Source organism: Neopelma chrysocephalum, unplaced genomic scaffold, assembly GCF_003984885.1.
Source record: "Neopelma chrysocephalum unplaced genomic scaffold, ASM398488v2 Primary Assembly neopelma1_25, whole genome shotgun sequence".
NCBI classification, from domain to species: domain Eukaryota; kingdom Metazoa; phylum Chordata; class Aves; order Passeriformes; family Pipridae; genus Neopelma; species Neopelma chrysocephalum.
The window spans coordinates 33,692,416-33,713,443 of NW_020897694.1; the positions used below are offsets into that span (position 1 = coordinate 33,692,416).

General features: G+C 37.3%; 1 protein-coding gene across 1 annotated transcript in view; it reads right to left on the reverse strand.

Annotated features, from left to right (window-relative positions):
• Positions 1-21,028, reverse strand: part of GABRG3 (gamma-aminobutyric acid type A receptor gamma3 subunit) — a 324,389-nt gene that overhangs the window by 149,419 nt on the left and 153,942 nt on the right. Inside the window, exons 5-6 of the mRNA XM_027674839.1 lie at positions 5,088-5,308; positions 2,721-2,803 (exon numbers count right to left, since the gene is read on the reverse strand). Coding sequence (XP_027530640.1) covers positions 2,721-2,803; positions 5,088-5,308 — 304 coding nt within the window. The remainder of the gene's footprint in view (positions 1-2,720; positions 2,804-5,087; positions 5,309-21,028) is intronic.

The window sequence follows — 21,028 nt, forward strand, 5'->3', positions numbered from 1 at the left end:
GCTCTGCCCCCCCTCAGCCCCTTGGCTGGGGCTGCAGGGACTTGGAACAGTGTTAAACTGGGCTGAGTGCCTGTAGCTAAGAGCTGGGGTAGTTTCTCTCCGGTAAGCAGCAGTAGGAGACACTAAGAGCGGCAGAGCAGCAGTGGACAGAGAAAAGCGGCGGCACAGAGCCAAGAGATAAGAGAAGCACCAAAACAAACATGCAGCAAAACAGACAGAAAAACTTCTGCGAGCCGAGAAAGAGAGAAAAGCAGCAGAGGGAACTGAAGTACTACAGAGTTTGTTGGGGTAAGAACTGCAAAACTCCCCCAAACTTCTTTGAGATCCCTCCAAAAAATGGAGGGGGTGGACTCCTATTAATTGGAAGTCCTAAATGTAGCGGTCCTGAGAGCTCAGCCAGGACGAAATGTGTGTGTGGGGTGACCTTGGGCCCCCCCTTGCTGCTAAGCTTCAGAGAAGCTAGCAGCCATCTTGAGGCAGAGCACAGAAGCTCTGACAAGGGGCTTGGATCCCCCTGAAGATACCAGACTGTCACGAAGGCTTCTGTACTTCATTGATATGACCGTGGTGGAGCAACCTTTGTCTGGGGTAACGCAGCCCACGGAAAGACCCTTCGTTTGGAGACAAGGGGCCGAGAGAGACCTGGAGACTCTCTCGTGTGTATTGGCAAGGATCCAACAACTGCTGCATTGGAAGAGACAGACATTGCTACTCTAGAGAGACCTGCTGCTCAGAGACTGGAAGGGGTCTTTTCTTCTTCTCTCCTGGACTTTTATTTGGAGGGAGAAGAGATTTGGCCCATTGTAAATATTATTGTCATGGTAGAAATAGAGTTAAGATTGTATGTAATGTATTATACTATTTATTTATGTGTATAGTCACTGTAATATAATTCCCTTCCCCCCATATTGAGTCTTGTGTTTTTGTCTGGAAAACCCATCTCATACTGGAATGAGATGTGGGAGGGGGGCTAGAACAAGGGAATTGGATTTTGGGCTCTCAAACCATGACAGTAATATGTGTGTGTTTTCAAGGGCAGAAGAGCTCTGAGCTAATAGATCTAAATTAGGAAGGACCTTTGCAAACCAAAATATATTTGGAACTTTGCCATGGAGTAGAGCCTGATGAAGTTCCCACTGATATGCTCACTTTAAATAAAAACCACAAGCAAACCTTACTTACATTCAGCAACTGTCTAACTATTAGGGAATGGAAGGTTTGAAGTGACTTCTCTGTTTATTGGAGTTCACTTGGATATTACTAGCACAGGACTAATCAAATTTATGTGGTAGGTTTAATTAGTATCTTTGGACTTCAACCTAAATTTTAGTAGGTCTAATTAAATCCCTGGGATTTGATTTTTAAGGTCACACACACTTTTCCCCATACTACATCAAAACAGCAGATTTCCACAAGGTAAGAGCAGCTTCAAGCAGTAACTAAAGATAGCTGAGGTGCACAGAGTTCAGTGACAAGTGTTCATTAGCAGGAAAGCTCATTCAGGAGCTATCTGCCTCTTGTTCAGTTGAGTATGCACATATTCCACTCACCTGAATTAAACATACCACAGCGATTTTCTGCCCAGGATCACTTATATATGTAGATAATAAAAAACAGCAATATAGTGATAATATTTTGGGGGAAAGGGAGATGGTTACATGACAGATTTTTTAAAAACATTTTCCTGGGGAAAAAGAAAAATATACCCTGGAGCAGCTGAAATTCAAATCTGTTTTGTGATTGAGGATCACTGTTTGTATACTGTTTATAAATAGAAATCAATACCATTGCAACACCATATTTATTATGAAGACATTCAATAGTGTGATTCTTCTACCACTTTAAAAGGTATTATGGAGAAAATCTATTTTCTAAATAGATAGACAAAACATACATTTCCCTTTAATTTTTGAAGAATGCATATTCTGAGTCTTGGAGTTTGTCAAATTAAAATCTTTAGCTGAAAGTCTTTTAAAAATGTTTGTAAAGCATTTGCATTGTGTGGCTTTGGATTACAAAACTATGCAGGTGTACCCATGAGCAGGTAGCTCTCAAGTTTTTTTCAAATGAATTGGCATGAAGATAACTTCTCACAGTAATATTGGACCTCAAGATTAACTCACCTGCCTTTTGTTTTCCATCCATTTCACCAAAGTATTTGTTTTGCCTGTTAGAAAGGTTTTAAACATGGCAACAACACTACATACAATACAACATTGGGACTACTGGACAAGTTGAGCAATAAAAGGAAAATGAGATTTACAGTACTTGCACCATTTACTTTTATTATGAAACAGAGAGGCATTACCACACTACATGCTGTAAACTCAGATGTTCAGAGATTGCTGGGCATGTCCCCAAGCTGCACACCTCCACCAGAAAACTGTAGTTTCAGTTCTCATTTGCATGTCACATGATTGTATAGATTAACATTGCACAGACTGGTATGAATATCTGCTCCTGCTGGGAGTGTGACTATAGTATCAATTAAAAAGGCTGGTTCTGGCAAAAATAACAGTAAACCTACAGAAGACTTCATGTTATAAATCCATTGACCAGAAATGCAAAAGAGGAAAACCAAAATTACCTGAATATTTGCGCAGACCTAAATTTCCTATAGCTGTCAGGGAACAGTTGAATAACCTGACAGAATTCAGAAATAAACTCATGCCTCTGCATACTAGTCATATACAACAATAAGGCATCAAAGCAGCACTTACAGCTAGAGAATATCAGAGGACATGAGTGTTCATCCATTGGGAAGTTGTGTAGCTGCAGCTGGCACTCGGCATTGATGGTAAGCCTGTGAAGAAACCAAGTGTCTGTTACTACATGCCAGTACAATGAACAGTCAGAGAGGAGGTTGGGAAACCTTAGGTATCATTCAAGAATATTCTGACATCCATAAGTAAGGCCTGAAAAGAAAGAACTATATTTGCAGATTGTTCATTTGCTATTTAAGTCTGATCCAAAGCAATGATAACTATGTAAAATAATTTCAGACACATCATCAAGAGTTTCTTGATCCCAAGAAATGTGTGCATATGTTTTTCTCTAGACAATTTATCATCAAAGGACCTGGGATGGAAACATTTATTCTTTATTTAAAAACTCAGGAAATATGGCTGATGTAGTGGTGTGTAATTCCACAAAATTAAAACCTCATAAAGAATCTTATAAGAAATATTATCCACATATAGTGTGAACTTAAAATTCTTTCAGTCTCTTTCAGCTGTCTCTCAATATATCTCCATAAACCATTCTATATTGTACAGATGCAACAAACATATCAGCAGAAACATCTTTAGTCCTACTTGAAAGCTTGTTTTACAAAGGATACTACGAATGGAGCTAATTTTAAAATTACTAATAAAAATCAATAACCTTCAGTCTGATAGCTTACAAAGTGAATGTATTTACCCAGGGAGATAGAATTCAGTGTTAGTTTATTGTACAATTTTTTTCAGTAAACACTACATAATTGCATGCCGGAATTTCTGCGGCAAGTTTGGGTGGTGTGGATTTTTCCTTTTAGAAACTAAATAAAAAGCTAACAAATTGCATGGGGAAAGGTTTGTGTTCCAGATTTAGGATGGTGCAGAGAAAACCTCTGTCTTGGAAAAGGTCACCTGTGAGGAATTTAATAGTGTTATTGTGCTGACGGTAGAAGAGGACTTGTAGTGCTGCAGCAGGAGGGCATTCACATCCAGAAGTGGGCAAGGAAGAAGATGGAAAGGCGTGGACCTTGACTGAACCTTGTACTTTCTTATGAACATATAGCACCCCTCAACACCTGACAGTATCATGGCATGCAGCAGTTACCTCTTCCATGTCATACCAATTCTGACACTTAGGCAAGATAAACTGGTTTTGAATTACACAGTGTTAACAATGGCCAATGATCATTCCAACAGTTTTTTTTGCATAAAAAGGAGATTGACCTGAGGGGTCAAAAAGTACTCAAAATATTTTTCTCAAACTAAAAATGTTCATTCCAATGGATCAAGTATTACCTCTTTTTTAGCTGTTTTAAACAAAATTTGCAGTCCGTTCAGCAAATACTTTCTTTAGTGATAGGTATGTAAGTCTAATTACTATTAGGTAGATACTTAACTTGCCCTGAAATACTGAAACAGGACTTAAAAGGAAAAAAAAACAAACCACACCTAACCAAAAACCCCTCAAAAAAACCCCCCCAACAACCCAACCAGGAGGGATTGGAGTTGACATTGTAATCAAAAAGTCTAAAGTTTGTTAAAGTCAACTGAAATAAGTAAGAGCTCCTTACAGTGGAGCAAGCCTAAGACGGAAAGGACACTAAAAATATCAGTAGCTTTTCCAGTTGTTTATTTCCTTCCTTATTGTCTGTCAAAGACTTTCTATTGGACCCCAACTGCTAATGCAATTATGATCGGAATATGCAGTTGCACCAAGAGGACTGAACACAATCACTGAAGAAAATGCAGCATGAAAAGGATGTTTCTGAAACTGTTTGGTTTGTGGAATGTGGCTTATGGCACAACTCCCTTCTGAACAACCCATATCTTCCGTAAGTATACACATATTTTGATTTCCACAGGGTTTTTTAATGCAGGTATATAGTATATATAAATATTGTATATATATACACTGCATTTCTAACATCATATAGTTTATTTCTAATATCACATAGTTGATGGTATCAAAAAGATTAGAAAAACTCTAAAAACCTTTTCTCTAGCAATTCACCCTTGTGATAAGATGTAACAGACTATCTTTCAGCATGACTTATTCAAAGAGTCAACTATCAGCATTAGCATGAATCTAGAAATGCTTTATCCAGCCCTAGTTTTATGGGACTACATTTTATTACAAGCACTAAAAAAACCAACTTCTACAATTTAGACATACCTATTTCTAATTCTTTCTTAGAAAGACAAGACTTTGTCTTTTAAAGTTGATGGTACTTATGCCTGAATACTAAAATATTTGTAAAGCATGGTCAAGTAAGGATCAGGAAGAAAACAGCTGAGGAGAACACAGATACTGCAGAAAATTACTATTGCTACACCAGAAGCTTTGAGTCCTGCACCTTGCCAAGTGCTCACCTGAGGGTGTACAAGATCTTGCCATCATTCCATATGCGGAGGAGCTGGTTGGGGGTGGTGATCCAGTGAGCCTCTGCTGTCTTTGAATTACGAAATATAGTGTCTGGGATCCAGATCAAGCCAACCATGTTGCTGTTTAGAGTCAGTATTTTCATGGTGCTGTTGAAACGAAGACGGCTATCTGTCCACGTCTGGGCAAAAAATACATCAATTTGATATTCCTGCAAAGAAAGTATGGCACACAAATTGAAATCCGTTCCATACTTCCCACTACTATTTGGTGTTTGGTTAGGTCTGTTCTGCTGTAGAGCCACAGGATACATTCTGGCCAATGGAGCTATGCTTTCTTTTTGTTTTGCTGCCTGAGGAAAGATTCTTTTCCTTTTTTCTTTTCCCCCCCCCCCCCCCTTTTTTCACATCTACATGCTTTATGAAACAGGCCAAACATCTCACTTGCATGGTCCTGCGTGATAACAGTTTCTGCATGAGCATGTTCTTTTCCATTGTATCTAAAAAGTCACAGCTACAAGGTACAATTTGCAGACTTTGTCATAGGACAGACTGACAAAAGTGATGCGAAAGATGAACAGGACCAACACACGTAAGCTAGAGAATGGTAAATTTCCCTGATTATGCCCTTTAGGGAGAAGATTGTGTAAATTCAGTAAATTAATTGTTCTGTTTGCTAGCAATTCTTCAGACACTGTTTTTGAGGCCACACTGCAGCAAAATGAAAAGGCACATTAGTGCTCCTTTACAGATACCTCATGTGCACCTAATGCTAGGAGTGGAACAATTGGCCCTGAATAAGCTAATACCATAATTTACATGAAATTCATCCTTTCTTTCACTCAGTGTTTACTACTGCATTTTTGTAGATAAGTCATCATATTAGGTATAAATGCAGAAATTAAAATACATATGAACAAACAGACAAAATTACATAGGTGAACACATTAAACATGCTGATTTATGCATATAATACCCCATAGAAGAAACTGTATTTTGATTTTGTATTTGAATTGTATTTGAATTCACATATTTTGTATGTGAATTCCAGCCACCAGAGGCTGGGAAAGGTCATGTTACATTTGTTTATGTTCCTCTTTCTCTTTTCAGACTCTGTAGAAACAGACATCTGACTGTGTCATGCAATACCCTCTCAGTATCGCAGATGTGGCTGCATCCATAACAGAGATGGTGTTTGTTGATGTGACACAAAGTGTATGCTCTACAACACAGGCTATTACAGGGGCTGGGAATAATCCAAAGGAAAAAAACTCATTAGGACCCCTGGTAGATGCACTCTATCAGGACAATTAAGGCTATGTGGAAAGTCTGGAGTGTCTTTGTCTTCGACCGCTCTGAACTTGTTTTTATTGCCTTTTTGTTTGTCTATTCCTAAGTTTTAACACAACAGTATTGTATTTTTTTTCTTTATAGATAGTAAGTAAAGGTTGCAATCTGAACTGAGGACAGTGTTTTTGCTAAGAGCCACCTGTTTCTCCTATGCTATTACATTTTTGGCAGGCCATCCTTCCAAAGGTGATGTTATAACACCAGGAAACCTAATTCACTGGCACTGTAATCCAAGTCCAAAGCACACTTTGGGCCTCTCATCTCTAGATGGTAAATGATCAAAAGGTGCTAGTACGTATCCAAATACGAGCAGTAGATTACCTCAGGAATTAAAGCCTAGCCACCAAAGGCATTAAGGACCATCTTCCTGATAGTTTATCTCACTACCATTTTTCATTGTATTATTAGCTTTATTTTCTCAGGGAAGATGACAGATTTGAATCTGAAGAGACTTTCATATTGATGACATTTTCACACATCTGAAGGATGCAATGTAATGCACCCAGTGTACCTTCATTATTCAAAAAGAACACCCTTAGTTCACCACATTTTAGATGGCAGAGCACTGGTCTTGTTTCTTTACAATCAATTCCGTTTTAGTCTTTGGAAGTCTAGTGAAATCGTTTGGTACATTCAGCTTCTCTAGAGAGGAGTATGCCAGACATGTCTATGGGTTTCTCCAAATGCTGAGAGAGTAGAGTTGCTTTTTTTAGCTCACATGTGAGAACCTGTATTTATAGAATCAAAGACCATTTGTATACAGCTGGCTAATGACAGTGCTGTCTTTTCACAGGACAAGTTTTTGCGTGATATTCATATTTGAGCTTATTTTATATGAATGCTTCATTTTGACTAAATTTAGAAGCAAGCATAGTTCCTTTCTAGTATATCATACATATTTAATGATTTTTAGGATTTGAGATATTCAAGATTTCTACTCCGTCAAAAGAATAATAAAAACCTTGAGCTCCCTAACACATTGTCCTGAGAAGGTACTGCAGCTAGATCTGAGTGGGCCCCAGGAGTAGTAAACGTAACATTGTGGTTTCTATTCCGGTAAATTACTTTGGCTGAGAAACAGAATACATTAGCCTAGAAGCAGGGTAGTGCTAATACCACTGCCCACCTCCCATTTTTTATCTTCTTTACTTATTACTGCAACTAGAACGTGCCAGCAAAGATCATTATTCAAAATATCTCTGCAATGGGCCACTGTAACTCCATTCACCTTAATAAAAGCATTTCAACTCAAATTAAATGGTTCACAGATCTTTTGAATTAATTAGTTCTGTAAAAAACTCAATTTTTCTTTTTGTAAACTGAGGTCAGAGAAATCAAAGCAACAATTTAAAAAGCAAAGTCAATAAGTTGGTGGAAATTAGTTGCCTTGACTTTTTAAACACTTTACCCTTTTTTTTAATTTAAAGTATTTACAATGCTGTCAGAATGTACAATCTACAAAAAAAAAATCCCAGTAAAAATACACATTTCCATATAATATCTGAATTTCAATTCTCTCCATTAATCCTTTTTAGAAGTCAGTGTTACATCAGTACATACTTTACATTAATCTTTCGAATTTCTTCAGTCTTTAACCAAGCAGATAATGGGGTATGATATTTATGTATTCACTCTACTACGACGGGACAGAAGTGGCTTTCGGAATTGGCACTCAGTTCTTCTCTTCTAATGGTTTTAAACCTATGCATATTTCAGGAAAATTACCTCTATCTTCCCTGACAACAGATACTCCATTCCCAGTGAAGTCAACATCTTCCATATGTTGCTTTGCACAAAGCTGGTACAGTGATCTCCAACACACAGCATCCAACAAGAAACTGCCAGAAGAAAGGTTTCTGTGTTGGTTTTATATACAGGTCAATATAATGTAATATAAGAAAGTAATGCTCTTCATTTCCTAGCTAATATCTGCCATTTTAGATCTTTATGAAATGTAACAATTGCACTTAGAGTTCAGAGAGGACATCAGGTTTCAGTGATGTGATGCCTCAGATGAAGTAGCACCATACAACTCTTACAACATTCTTTATGTTCTGTTCTACCACTGCATCAGAAGTGTTGTTAATATCCTTCTGATTCTTTATTTTTATTTTTATTTTAATTTTTTGGCAGCAACCATTGACTACTACAATGAACACAGAAAGAAGTCACAATCAGCAAAATTTTCAACAAGACTTCTTCACAGCAGCAGAAAACTATGTTTTCCATGGAATGCCAAGGTCATGTACAGTAAATTGTTCTCCTACTAAGTTTTCTTGTCTTAATGGTACCTGGTTTGCCATACTAGCAAAATAAACTCAAGATTTTTCCTACTTATAACACATATTCACACTTTGCCTCAACGCATTAACTGAAGCTACGCTCCAGAGCAGCCAAACTTTCAAAAAGGCATTCTCTTTAAGAAGGTACAACCCTAACAGAAGAAATAGGTCTACATGCTTACTGGAGGGAAATGCTAGGGAAATCTTATTTCCTTTAGTACATATACATATTTCTGAAATCGTATTAAATTTCACTGATAGGAAATTAATTACAAACTAGAAAGAATTGATAGAAGCATAATTTATTATCAGTTTTAATGGATTTCATTTTGTTTGGCTTTAAAAGTAAATTCATGAACCACGCTACATGTTAAATTTCCCAGTCTTAGAAAATTCACTGAAATGAAAACTGTTTGAGAAATCCAGTCTGTCCAAATCTGATTATAAATGGATTTTTTTAATTATAAAAGAAACAGTTTTAAGAAATTGAGAAAGCAGGAATGTGAAGCTAAAATATGAAAAATTTTCCTAGTGGAAGACTCCTGACATATACAAGTACTCAGCTGAATCTCTAGCCACACAATATTACGCCTTTTAAGAAATTTTAAATTATCAATATTTTTTACTCTTTCTGGAAAGAGTACATTAAAACTATAGAAGTTTATTTGTATTTTGTTTGATAATATGAAAATATAAAGCCTCATTTCTGGCAGCTAATGTGTATCTCTGTGTTAAATGTATTTGTTTTCTTTTTTACCCTCTGATGACCAAGAATTTATCATCAATTCTTTTTTGCAAATTACCCTTAAATGAATGCTTTATCTTATACATTTCATCATGTAAAAAGATAGTTTGTTCTACCTGCAAGACTTCCATTGCAAGAAACACTCAGTAAAACCTGAAAATTATAAGCGACATTGTGTCACTGAAAACCTCTTTATCACTCTCTATGAGGTTTTCTTTGAAAATGGCATTTTAAAATTGGCATCTGACAACATTCACTTAACTTCCAAAAGAAACTCCTAGAACCAAGAAAACAGATTATGATCCTTTTACAGTACAGTATGCAAGTAATTGTCTCATGTAGAATATTTCTTCCCATTCAAATTTCATAAGTTCTCCTTTAAATCTGAAACATTTGCTGAGAAAAATGACTGAATGAGACAAGGAAAGTTAAATGGTATTTTTCTGTTATATGGTTACGTACAGAGCAAGAAGCTAAAGACAATTTTTCTTTCTTACTTCTCATTGATTTGTGGGTGGGGTACACAACCTAGATTTAGCAACAGTATTACCTGCAAATAACTGTATCTAGCCAAGGTTCCAACTACTCGATTTTAGATATATATATCTATAGATATATATCTATAGAGATATATATATACTTTTTTTTTCAGATATTCCTAATGTGGTTTCATTAATGCCTTGAAAACAATCAAGTCAGCAGTGAACTGCTTGCCCTTCACCTGTGTAGGAATTATAATGACTGGGAAAACCTTGAAAGTGCCATTGTTTGAGGCATCTGTAGTCACAGAGAAAAATACATGCTTTTCAACCAAGTCTTTCATTGTTTTTCTCAGTCAAAGGAGCCGCCAACCTGTTGTTGGCAATAAATGAAGCTTTTCATGGTGTATCATTTTAGCTGTTGGTTAATCCTGGAAATTACTATTTAATTGGCTGTCGCAGTCAGGTAATGGATTTGAATGACTATGGATAATAGTATGGCATGCCTTTGTTGCTTCTGCTGCAGCCTTCTTATTTTCTGGATTTTCACAATTCTTCACAACAGTAAAAACAATAATACCAAGAGTCTTTTCCTTAGAAAAAATGTGAGAATTTCTTGCACGATACTTTCCAGGTTATTACTATTGCCTACTAGACAACACACCATCACCCCAAGACTCATTTACCCATAATGTAGGAAGGCCTTGGACAAATCTTGCTATCTTTTCTGATTGATTCAGAATTATTTCTCTAACTCTTCCAAAATGATTTTTTTTCCATTGTAGAGCCTATATATTGATTGGTGATGGAGTGATACTGTCTTTGATTAAAGCCATTACTGGCATTTGTATGAGGCTGGTACCCAATCAACTGAAAACAGCTAGATAACTAGAGTCCGATTTAGATTACGATTATTCTGTGCCCTCCCACCCCTCTTGTATAACATGCCAACATACCATAACGCACCACAAACACTGTTCCCATAAACTTGGAACTAGTCTAATAAAATGCATAAGGGAAAAAATATCCTTTAGTTACCAAAGGGCTTGACTTCCCCAAAGTGGGTAATCCTATTTATAAGCCTAAAACTGTTCTGGAAGTAAGTATTAAACTTTGTTTTTATATTTCAGTCCAAACCATTCAGTTTCAAGTATGCTTAAAAAATTAATAATGGTAGAATGCCTTACATGCAAACAGTGCCATAGAAATGTTAAACACTATGGTTTAAAAGGGGACATGGGATGGGGCTGTTCAGGGAAACAGGAGAGAAATAGAAGAAAAATCTCTGAAGGGTGGGAATCTCCCCCTTTCTACGCTCAGCCATAGACCACAGGTGAACACACAGAGAAATGTTCTTTCTTTATGCCCTTGTCATGCTTGGATTAGAAGTACGAAGACAAGGGTTTGAGATACTGTCTTTTAATAGGAAATGTCCCAAATATTAAAGTGACACTCATGATGTCTGTTTATATTTAGTCTGCAATTTGATGCACTTGAGAACATTCAAAGAGCACAATCTCTTGAGAGTTTGAAGTTCATTTTCAATAAAAGTATATTTTTGCAGCCCAGCTCACCACTCAAAGGAAAGTTCAATCAACAACTGAATTGCCAAAATTACCCTGCAAAGGGCTGTCTGATTGATTCAGCCACCTCTTTAATTTTGTGACAAATGAGTGAAAGAGAAAATGCTCCCTGAAGTATGGGATGAGTGGTTCCCCCTTTCTGAACCAGTACATTCCCACATCTGATATAAAAAAACCGGAGAGTAACTGTCTGGAGCACAGTCCACCTCCAAGATTCAGCCCGTCTTACCCTGGGCTACAAAGAGGACAGAATTGTCCTCTGCCTAGTGGAACATCTTCTGAACAGACTTTTGATAATTTGAAGAGGTACAGGCTGTGCTGTATTTTTGATATTGATGGAAATAAATACTTCCACAGCAACTGCTGCATGATGTGTGCTGATTTTTCCCCAGATTGCATGGTGTATAGATCATAAAAAGCCAGGAACTATGGCAATTCCAGGAGAGCCCTAGAAGGCTTACTATGTTACCTTAGCACTATTGCTTGACAGCTACCGGTTGTTTTTTCAACCTGTGTGCAACTTGCCTTCTAGTTTCAAAAATTGGTAAAAACTTCTCAGTTATCCTGTGGAAAGAAACTGAAAGTAGTGGAATGGTCTACCATTTTTCCAGCAAAGCCATTTTGAATCCTACATACTCTCATTTTGTGGAAATAATGCAGAAAGAAATAAATGAAATCTGCTGGAGAAAACCCAGTAAAATTAAGAGTGTATTTCATATGCAGTGCATATTCAAAACTCTTGTGGTATCATTAAGACCAACACAAGTCTTCTCTGAGAACAGTAATTCTCACAACATCAGTCCTGAAAGTTTGACTTGCTTTCAGCACAGCTTGAGATGAGAGAAGTAGCACCATTAGGGCTGCCTGCAACTTTTCCTAAAGTATCTCTGCCAGCCTAGAACTTCATGTTTTCAGAGGCTGCCCAGAAGCTAAATGGGCGGGATTTACTTCATGTTGCATACAACAGCGGGTTTTGGAGCCTGAGGATCCATGTCAGGGATCACCTTCCCATTCTCCACCAGTCTGCTTTGTTTCCACTTTCTGTGCTTATTCTCCGACTCCAGATCCTACCTTTATTCCTAGTACTCTATTAAGAGTGGAAGATCTCAGGAAACACTTTCTCACTTTTGGGTTTTTTTCTTTTCTTAAACAGAATTTATCTTTCCCATCAGCATTAAGGCTGTACCTTCAAAAGATCCCCAGAAGAAATATATAAAGAATTATTAGGTTTACAGTGGTAATAAAATATATAACTTTGAAAACTTTCCAAACCCTTTTATATCTAGAAAGAGCTTCAATAACTTGCTCAAAAGACTTTCAATAACTTGTTCTTTTGTGAGAATTTGCTTTGATACTTTCATAATGTTACAGGCATGATAGTTTCATGGAGAAAATACAATGAGAAAAGCAAAGTCAACACTGAGATTGTCACCACAGATATAAGAGGTATTCAGGTTAGCATTGTCAAAATATTTCAGCAAGTAGTCCCAGTTGTCTCCATATGAATGCTGAATGCTTTGAATCAGAAAAATAAGAAAAAAGGTCTTCTCATCACTGCCTCAGCAGGAATCTTGGAGAAAGAAGGATGGAAGCTTGCCGTCTTCAGTACACTATTGCCCTTTGCCTGCTCAAGGGATTATTTCACTGATTTCTTGCTATTATAAAGAGGGAAACACAGCTAACTTCAGACTAAAAACAAAGCATGCAGTTATCATGTAACATTTTCTTTCTCTGAAAAAACATTTTTCTGTCTCATTCTGCCTATTTTGGCTCTTTGGAGGCTAGCTCCAGTCCTGCTGTATTTCAAATAAATTCTTACACTCAGTTAAAGGAAGGGCTGGAGATTTTTGGTTTGGCCAATTCCCTGACATTCCTCCATAGCTTTTCTTTACTCTGCACGATGGATTATCTCTTCTGTTTTGATCAATCATTCTATAATCAGAAACACAGCATGAAATTAGAAAGAATGCATTTCAAAAAAACAGCAGTAAATCTATTCTCTTCCCTTTGGATAGAAGACTCCTCATACTTGTTAAATACTGCTGCTTCCCATTTCTTTTAAGACTCTTCCATTGCCTTCTGCTTCTCTTAAAGCATTCCCAAAGACATCCTGATTGCTATGATCATTCCACAACTGCATTTCCACACCCTCTTTCCTTGGTGTGTCAGAAGGGCTAAGGTTCATGTCCTGTTGCAGACAGGGCCTGATGAGAAGCTTTGCCTTTGATGAGATATAACTATACACTCTTAAATTGGGCTGCTTTAGAGAAAGGGACATCCAACGCATGCAAGCAAGTCGCAGAGGAAGTACTTGGCAGCAGGCAGACTTGATCACTGTCATCTGATGAGCAATGTTACTCAAAATGCTCATCAGAATAGTCACTTCTAAGAAGATTGCTGATGGGAGGAATAATATTGTTGGGATTGATGGAGAAAGCACAGTGCCCACTCTTACCTGTATTTTAAGGCTTTACTAAGACATCAGACAGGATGGAGTTTGAGAGAGAAAGATTCCAAATGCATAATTTAAGAAATCAAGGTTGTTAACTTGTGAATTTAGTATGACAAATGCACGAGGACAAACTTAAGTCCTGTGGAAATAGTAAGTAAATAAAAATGAATAATTCCTATCAGAAGAAACAAAGAAAGAGAAAATTAAAAGTCTGTGAATATAAGTTAATTGATGTACTTAATATAATAAAGCACATTATCAAGATCTCCTAAGAATATTTGATATCTGGAAAAAAACCAAAAAACAAATCATAAAGATACCTAATTAGAATTTTAGTATTCGCATAGTACAACAAAAGACGTTGTTTAGTTCTTGAGGTGTTACCTTATTCAAAAAAAAAAATTAACTTCCCTGTTGACAAAAAATAAATGCATTCTCAACGACTAAGCACAAGAAGACTTTATGCTCATAATCTCTGTTGAAGAACCTCTGACCAAAGAAGTGAAGGAATACTTTGAAACATCTTTTATGCCATCAGCAAGCTAGAAAAGGAGAGGTTACCATGATGTTTTTATGCGTACTGTCACTCTCAGAACAAGATTAGCTGTAAAGGAATGGGAGACAAAGCAGTAATGAAAAAAGAGACAGTCGTCTCAGGGTTCAGGATCAGGTACAGTGATGGTTTCACACTGAATTGTGAGTGAGAGGCAAAATGGTAAGGAGCAAAATAGCAGGTGGCAAAATCAGATGGGTAAAAGTCCTGTTCCAGCTGTTCCCCTCCAGTGCCATTTTTAGGGTAAACTCCTGAGGCCACGTTATATCCTAAGAAACCAAATGCCACTCTATTACAGTATTGAAGTGTCTCAGAAAGTTGCTCTCTTACAACACTATGGTTGGGGGGGGGGAAATTTATAACTTTCTTTTTCATTCTCAGAAGCTGAGATATTGGGGACGTTTTTGTCTTCCCCAGGATGCAGCCAAGTTACAGCTCACCAGAGATTTAAACCCCATGCTTTCAAACCCTCTCCCATTTCAAACCATCCTGCCACCCATTAGTGAACATTTTCAAGGGTCAAAATAAATACATATAATGCCACATTTGTTGTGATTTTCCTCAAAACAAGTACTAACTCATCGATTGCATCTTCACAGCTGAACAAAGGGAGACTACACACATAGCTCAATCACCACACACCCAGTCATTCACCTTATTTCATTGCCAGCTGACTTCCTTACTCTGTTCCTCACAGGGTAAATCTGCCTCAGAGGCAGTTAAAATACAGAAATGGAGACATATACTAGTTGGTGCCACTCAGTCCTGGGGACAAGTATTGGTCCCTGGACATCTTTGATTTAGCAGAATAGACTTACCCAGATCACAAACTCTAAATTTACTACAACACAAATGGGATCCAAAAGGGGAGTTTAAAGTGTTGGATGACAGAAATCAAGGAAATAAATGAAGCAACAGTGAGCAAGGGAGTTATATTCTACATCCACAGTATGTGAATAGGTGTTACTCCGATTAAAAAAAAATGATGCACAAAAAAGCTGACTGTGCACAAAGTAGTATAAAAAGATCATCTGTAAAAGCCCTAATTTGCATCTGAGGAAAATGCAAATGTTTAACTGCTCTAAAAATGAGAAGATGACTGCTCTGCCACATAGGCATAGAGAGACACTCTGTAATGAGACTGCGTGCAAGCCTTTCTTTCTCTTAGCCTCCACAGGAGCCAGGGTAGCCCTGCACCCCTCTGCACTGTTAGCTCAGGCGAAACCAGACCCCTCTCTGCTTCTGCACTACTTGGAGCATGCTTTAAGGGGAGATTGAGAGCCTTTATTTGAAATATATAGCCCCTAAGACTGTGCTGACTGCCCTACTAGGCTGAACCTAACCTTCCCACATTTCCAAGCTCCAATTCATAGCTTAGCTCTTCAGAAGAAAACAAAGCAGGAAAATGTACTCAGACTTCATCTAGGCTTTACAACAGAAGCAAAGAGGCATTTCAATAGGGGAAGTATCTGGAGGCCTTTCCTTGCCTTAGTTTCTTCACCTCTTGTGTATTTTTTTTTAATTTATTTTATTTTGATCTGGTTTTGTGGGCGATGCCCTGGGGTCTATTCACCCAGGTCATGCTTCCTACCAAGCCGTCTTGTGTTGGGTGGTTTGACACTCAGAATTAGTTCTGTCTCCCTTCAAGACTCTTCTTTTTAAGTCAAAGTTCACCAAATTCCAGTTCCTCCTAGATTTCAGTCCATTCTTTTTTGATATGAGACTTATTAAAACACTGGTAATTCTTCATTGTCCATAGTCAGGGGAAAAGTGACACCAGATGAAACAGCAGATGGCTGATGGCCATTCACTGGGCCATTCAATGACAGCAATTTCAGGAGTCCAGGCTGTTCCTATCAGTTTTATATGAGCATATTATACTCACAAGCTCCATCACTCACCAGTTGGGGAAATTCAAAAGGAGACTACCACAAATTTTCAGTACCTGATATCACTCTTTGTAAGATCTATCTTGCAAAGCTCATTAGGGAAAATGAAATACAGTCTTGTAATGATGTGTAAGACAAACTCACTCCCTAAATCAGCATCTCTTCTAACACTGTACAATTAGTACCTTATACTGGCATATAGTTTTTTACACTATGCTAGAAAGAATAAAAAGTGATTCTGCTACTACTAGTGGACTGGTTTTACTGTCATCAATCAAAAGAGATTAGAATGGGTGCACCTTCTGTGGGAAAAATACTTTATCTCCAGTGCAGTTTCACATTCTAACTGGAAATGAAGTAGGTAATATACGTATTACATAGGCGATACATATATATAGGTGACAACACAAGCACTCCTGGTATGCCATACCTAAATCTCCCAGCACCTGGCAGGTAAGTAGACATAAGGGCATCTGCATCTCCAACCCCAGTGAGGAAGGCACCCCATCCGTTGCCATGGTAACATTCCCACCACTTCTGCTCGCTCCCACCCCCTCCACTGGTCCCCTCCCTGTTGCTGTGGTAACCACTTGATACCAGTCCTGCTTCTCCCACCCCTGCATGCCCCTAGTCCCGGCTGGACACCCACCCACCCACCCTTCAGCCATGGGCTCAGAGCACACACTGACATCAGCAGCATGCAGCTGGAAATTTAACCTGGGACATATAGGGAAATCACCATTTTGTCTCAGACAGAGGAGGTTGGGGAGGTTCTGTTTGTTTTGTTTGGACAGATTTATGCAGGGATATGCTATAGGGGAAAGCCATGGGGTCAACAGAAGGTTTCTATGCCTCTTTCTGTGGTACATGCACTCAGGCTGATCTTTGCCCAGAAGTTCATGTCACTGATAATTAACTTTAGAGCAATCTCTTTTCCCATATTTTTTTCCTTCTATTGTCTAATTACAGAAACAGTAATATTGACCCAGCCACGTTTCTCTAACTCAATGTTTTTTGGTTGAGTCAATCTTCATTTCTTTGATTTCTGAATAATGCTCTTAAATCGGTAAAGGTTTTATTATTACTTCTATTTTCTTTTTCTTTTTCCCAATCTCAGTTAAAGAAAGATGGAAAAAATGTTTTGCTTATAATCTTGCAACATTTCTTTCTGAATACTGTTAAAAGTTCTCCAGCCTTGAACACTTTCACTGCAAAGATATAAGCTGGGCAAGATTTCCAGCATAAGTTTTCTGAACTTTTCTTGAACACTTTAAACTTTCCCAGATTCTTAAAGCTTCTTTCACCAAAAGAATAGGACAAATCTTTCATGGCCTATACCACTACTGCATCTTAGCAGACAACTGGAAGACCAACAAGAAGACGTGGAAGTCCAAGAGCTAACAGTGGTTTCTGGTTTTACACATTCACACTGTTTTCTTCACTTCAGCATCTCCAAACTTGTAGCAGGAGAGAAAAACTCAGCTCTAATCAGAGAGCAACTTATGCCAATACAGGAAAAAAGAGATATCTTTTTCATGTCAATTTTCTATTTCACTGTTGTTCTCTAAAACATATTTCACAGTGCTCAGCTGTAAAGTGTTTCATGCAACAATTCATAATATACATTCCAATTGCCTATGAAAGGGAAAAGTTATTATAGTAGTTTCAATACCAAAAACTAGTCCATTGCAAACAATATGAAAGAAGTGGACATGCTTTTTAGTAGTGGAACCCTGTGTGAATCTTTACTTTTTAATTTCATAGAATAACAGTAAGAATGAAAAAAAAGGATCCAAAGTACAAATTGTTCTAAGCAGATTCTTTTCATTCTTAAAATGTGGAATAAAAGATGACATGAGAAAGATGGTTGAAATTGTTCTGGAGGCAATAATGGAATGAAAAAATTAACTAAGGAATGTGAGAATTCTTGAAAGCAGCTATTGAACAACTGAATTTTTAATTATGCATTTTTTAAAAAGCGAACTCCATCTGAGTTGATAAATATGTACATATGTCAGCTGCTGTTAGAGTGAAAAAAGCTAGAGGAGCAAGTCTAATGCAGTTTATATCTTTCTCTAAACCCGTAAAGGAGAACACTCATCAGAGTTGCAAACTGCCACCTGCTTCAACTTTGCTCCATTTGAATTTAGTAACCTTCATAATTAAGTAGCATTACCAGTTTGGGAGAAATAAGTGATCAAATATCAAACCAAATAATTTTCTCATCTGAACCTTCATTTTGAACTTTCTGAACTTTCATCTTGTTCTTAATACAACACCCAAGTGACGTAGTCCACACACTGAGGGATAAGGAAGGTTTATAACAAACATTAGGAAATTCATGGACAACTCAGCATAAGGCTGGTTTAAATTATATTTCCAGAAGGGTAAAAGCCTCAAATCTGGGAATTAAACAAGGTTCACTTTAGAAAAACTTATTAGAAAATACAGTTCTATTATGTGATTAGAGTTTCTATATCAAAATCATTTTAGTGTATTGCAGGTGAGGTTCTTAATATTACCAGACATTATGTGATTTGACTTGTCTCATTATAGAAATCTATTTTCAGTATATATAGCAAAAGCAATATCCTTGTCAAGTAAATGACTCAGACCGACTTCATAATTATTGTTTTTATTTCAGTCAAAAAAGTAATTTCTGAGTATGAAGTTATAATAGCAACATTATCTTATTTAACATTATAAAAAAAAGTTCTTGCAAATTCTTGAAAGAAGTTCTTGCATCAAGAACACAAAAGTTGCAAGAAGGGTAGCTTTGTTTTAAGAAACATACCTTTTTCTATACTGAAAATTTGCCCAAACTGTAACGAAAAGAAAATGAAACAATCAAACAAACCCAAATCACAGTCTGTATATTACTTGTAGATATTTTCTAGATACTTGCAACCAAATTTCTCAAAGAATCTGTCAAAACAGACTGCTGACAGTAAACAAGACTTTCTTTGTAATCATTGCTCTAAAGTTCTGAGGCTTTAGCTACAGAGAAAAAAGCAAATATCCTGTCTTTTCCAAGCTCTACATTCCTTCATTTGCATGCACTGTGGGTGGAGTACAGTTCTTTCTGGTTAGACCTTAACAGAATCCAGCAAAACTTTATTGCAACACTGCCAAGCAGGTGAAAGAGAAAATGAGAAAAAGAACTTGACCAGAATTTTGAGTTACACAACTTCACTGAGATCACTGCTTCACAATAGATACTTCAGAGGATGTTCACTCTTCGCTATTTGCAGTGGAATATGGCATGGAGAAATCCCTATGACTGTGCACACAGGTGTTCCCAAATACATGTATACTACTGTGTTGTTGAGGTAAATACTGAGTAAAACGAGCACATGGTTTTGACAAATGCTAGGAAAAGAAGAACACAGATAGGATATGAAGAGATTTCTCAGAAAATTGTAGCAATTTTGGATTTTGACAGACCTAAATTCCTGTCAGAAATGCACAAGTAAATTCTTCAGGTTTAACCAAAACAGTAACAATAACTTAAGACATTTATAAAGCATTCTTGCTTTTGCAAAACCTATAAAGTCTTCACATTTGATAAAATTAAGTTGACTCAACAGTTCCATTATGAATAAGTCCCCCATATTTACTCAGATTTTCTTCCTTTTTTTTTCTCCCATCATAAGCTAACATTTTTTTTTCTAACTGATAGTCATAAAGTACAATGGACAGAATTTAAGATACCCATTTAGAATTTTCACAACATGCTCAACTTACAAATCTGAGTTCCATTCTGAATCTAATGTGCTAAATTCTTTTATCAGGGTATTTCTCCATTATATAAATTTACTGGACATATCAATGCTCTGTCTCTGGACTACCACAGGAATATGCAATATATTTTCTAAAGCTGTTTAAAATTTATAATCCTCAGGTTCTCAAATAGTGGTGCTATTCTTTTTTTTGCTTTTGCAATTTTTATTTCTGTCTAATTTTAAACATTCTTCAGATCACTGTAACCTAAACAGGAACAAGTAAAATTGCAAAATTTATCTCAAGACTGCACTCCAGGCTTGCCTCTCACTAGAGATCTTCCTTTTCATTTTATCAGTTGAAGATAAAACAGTTAGTTTGTCATTTTACACTGTCATAGAATCTGAGTTTCTGCATTTGAGGGTGGCACCTCTGTGCTAGAATCAAGCTCTGGTTCAAGCAAAAGACAAAGTGTTTTTTTAGAGACCTGTCTGTGAAGAAGGTCTGCACGCCTTCAAATCTCACTGAATTCTGCAGGATTGCAGTACCTTTAGATGTTCTCAAAGTCTGCAAAAACTCAGATTTTGAGTTGTTTATGAAATAATGCAGAGATTGCCAGTCCAAGAGTAAGATGCTTGCAGAACAGCAGGACCCACCAGTGCTGAGAGAGCTGGCAGATGTGATTTTATGTCCACTCTGGGCAATCGCTGATCACTCATGGTGATTGGGAGAAGTGCCCTAAGACTGGAGGAAAGCAAATGTCATTCTTATCACCAAGATGAGCAAGAAGGAGGAAGAAGGGAAATACAGGCTGGCTAGCCTCACCTCTATCCCTGGTGATGGAGCAGCTAGTCCTGGAAATCACTTCCAGGCTTATCC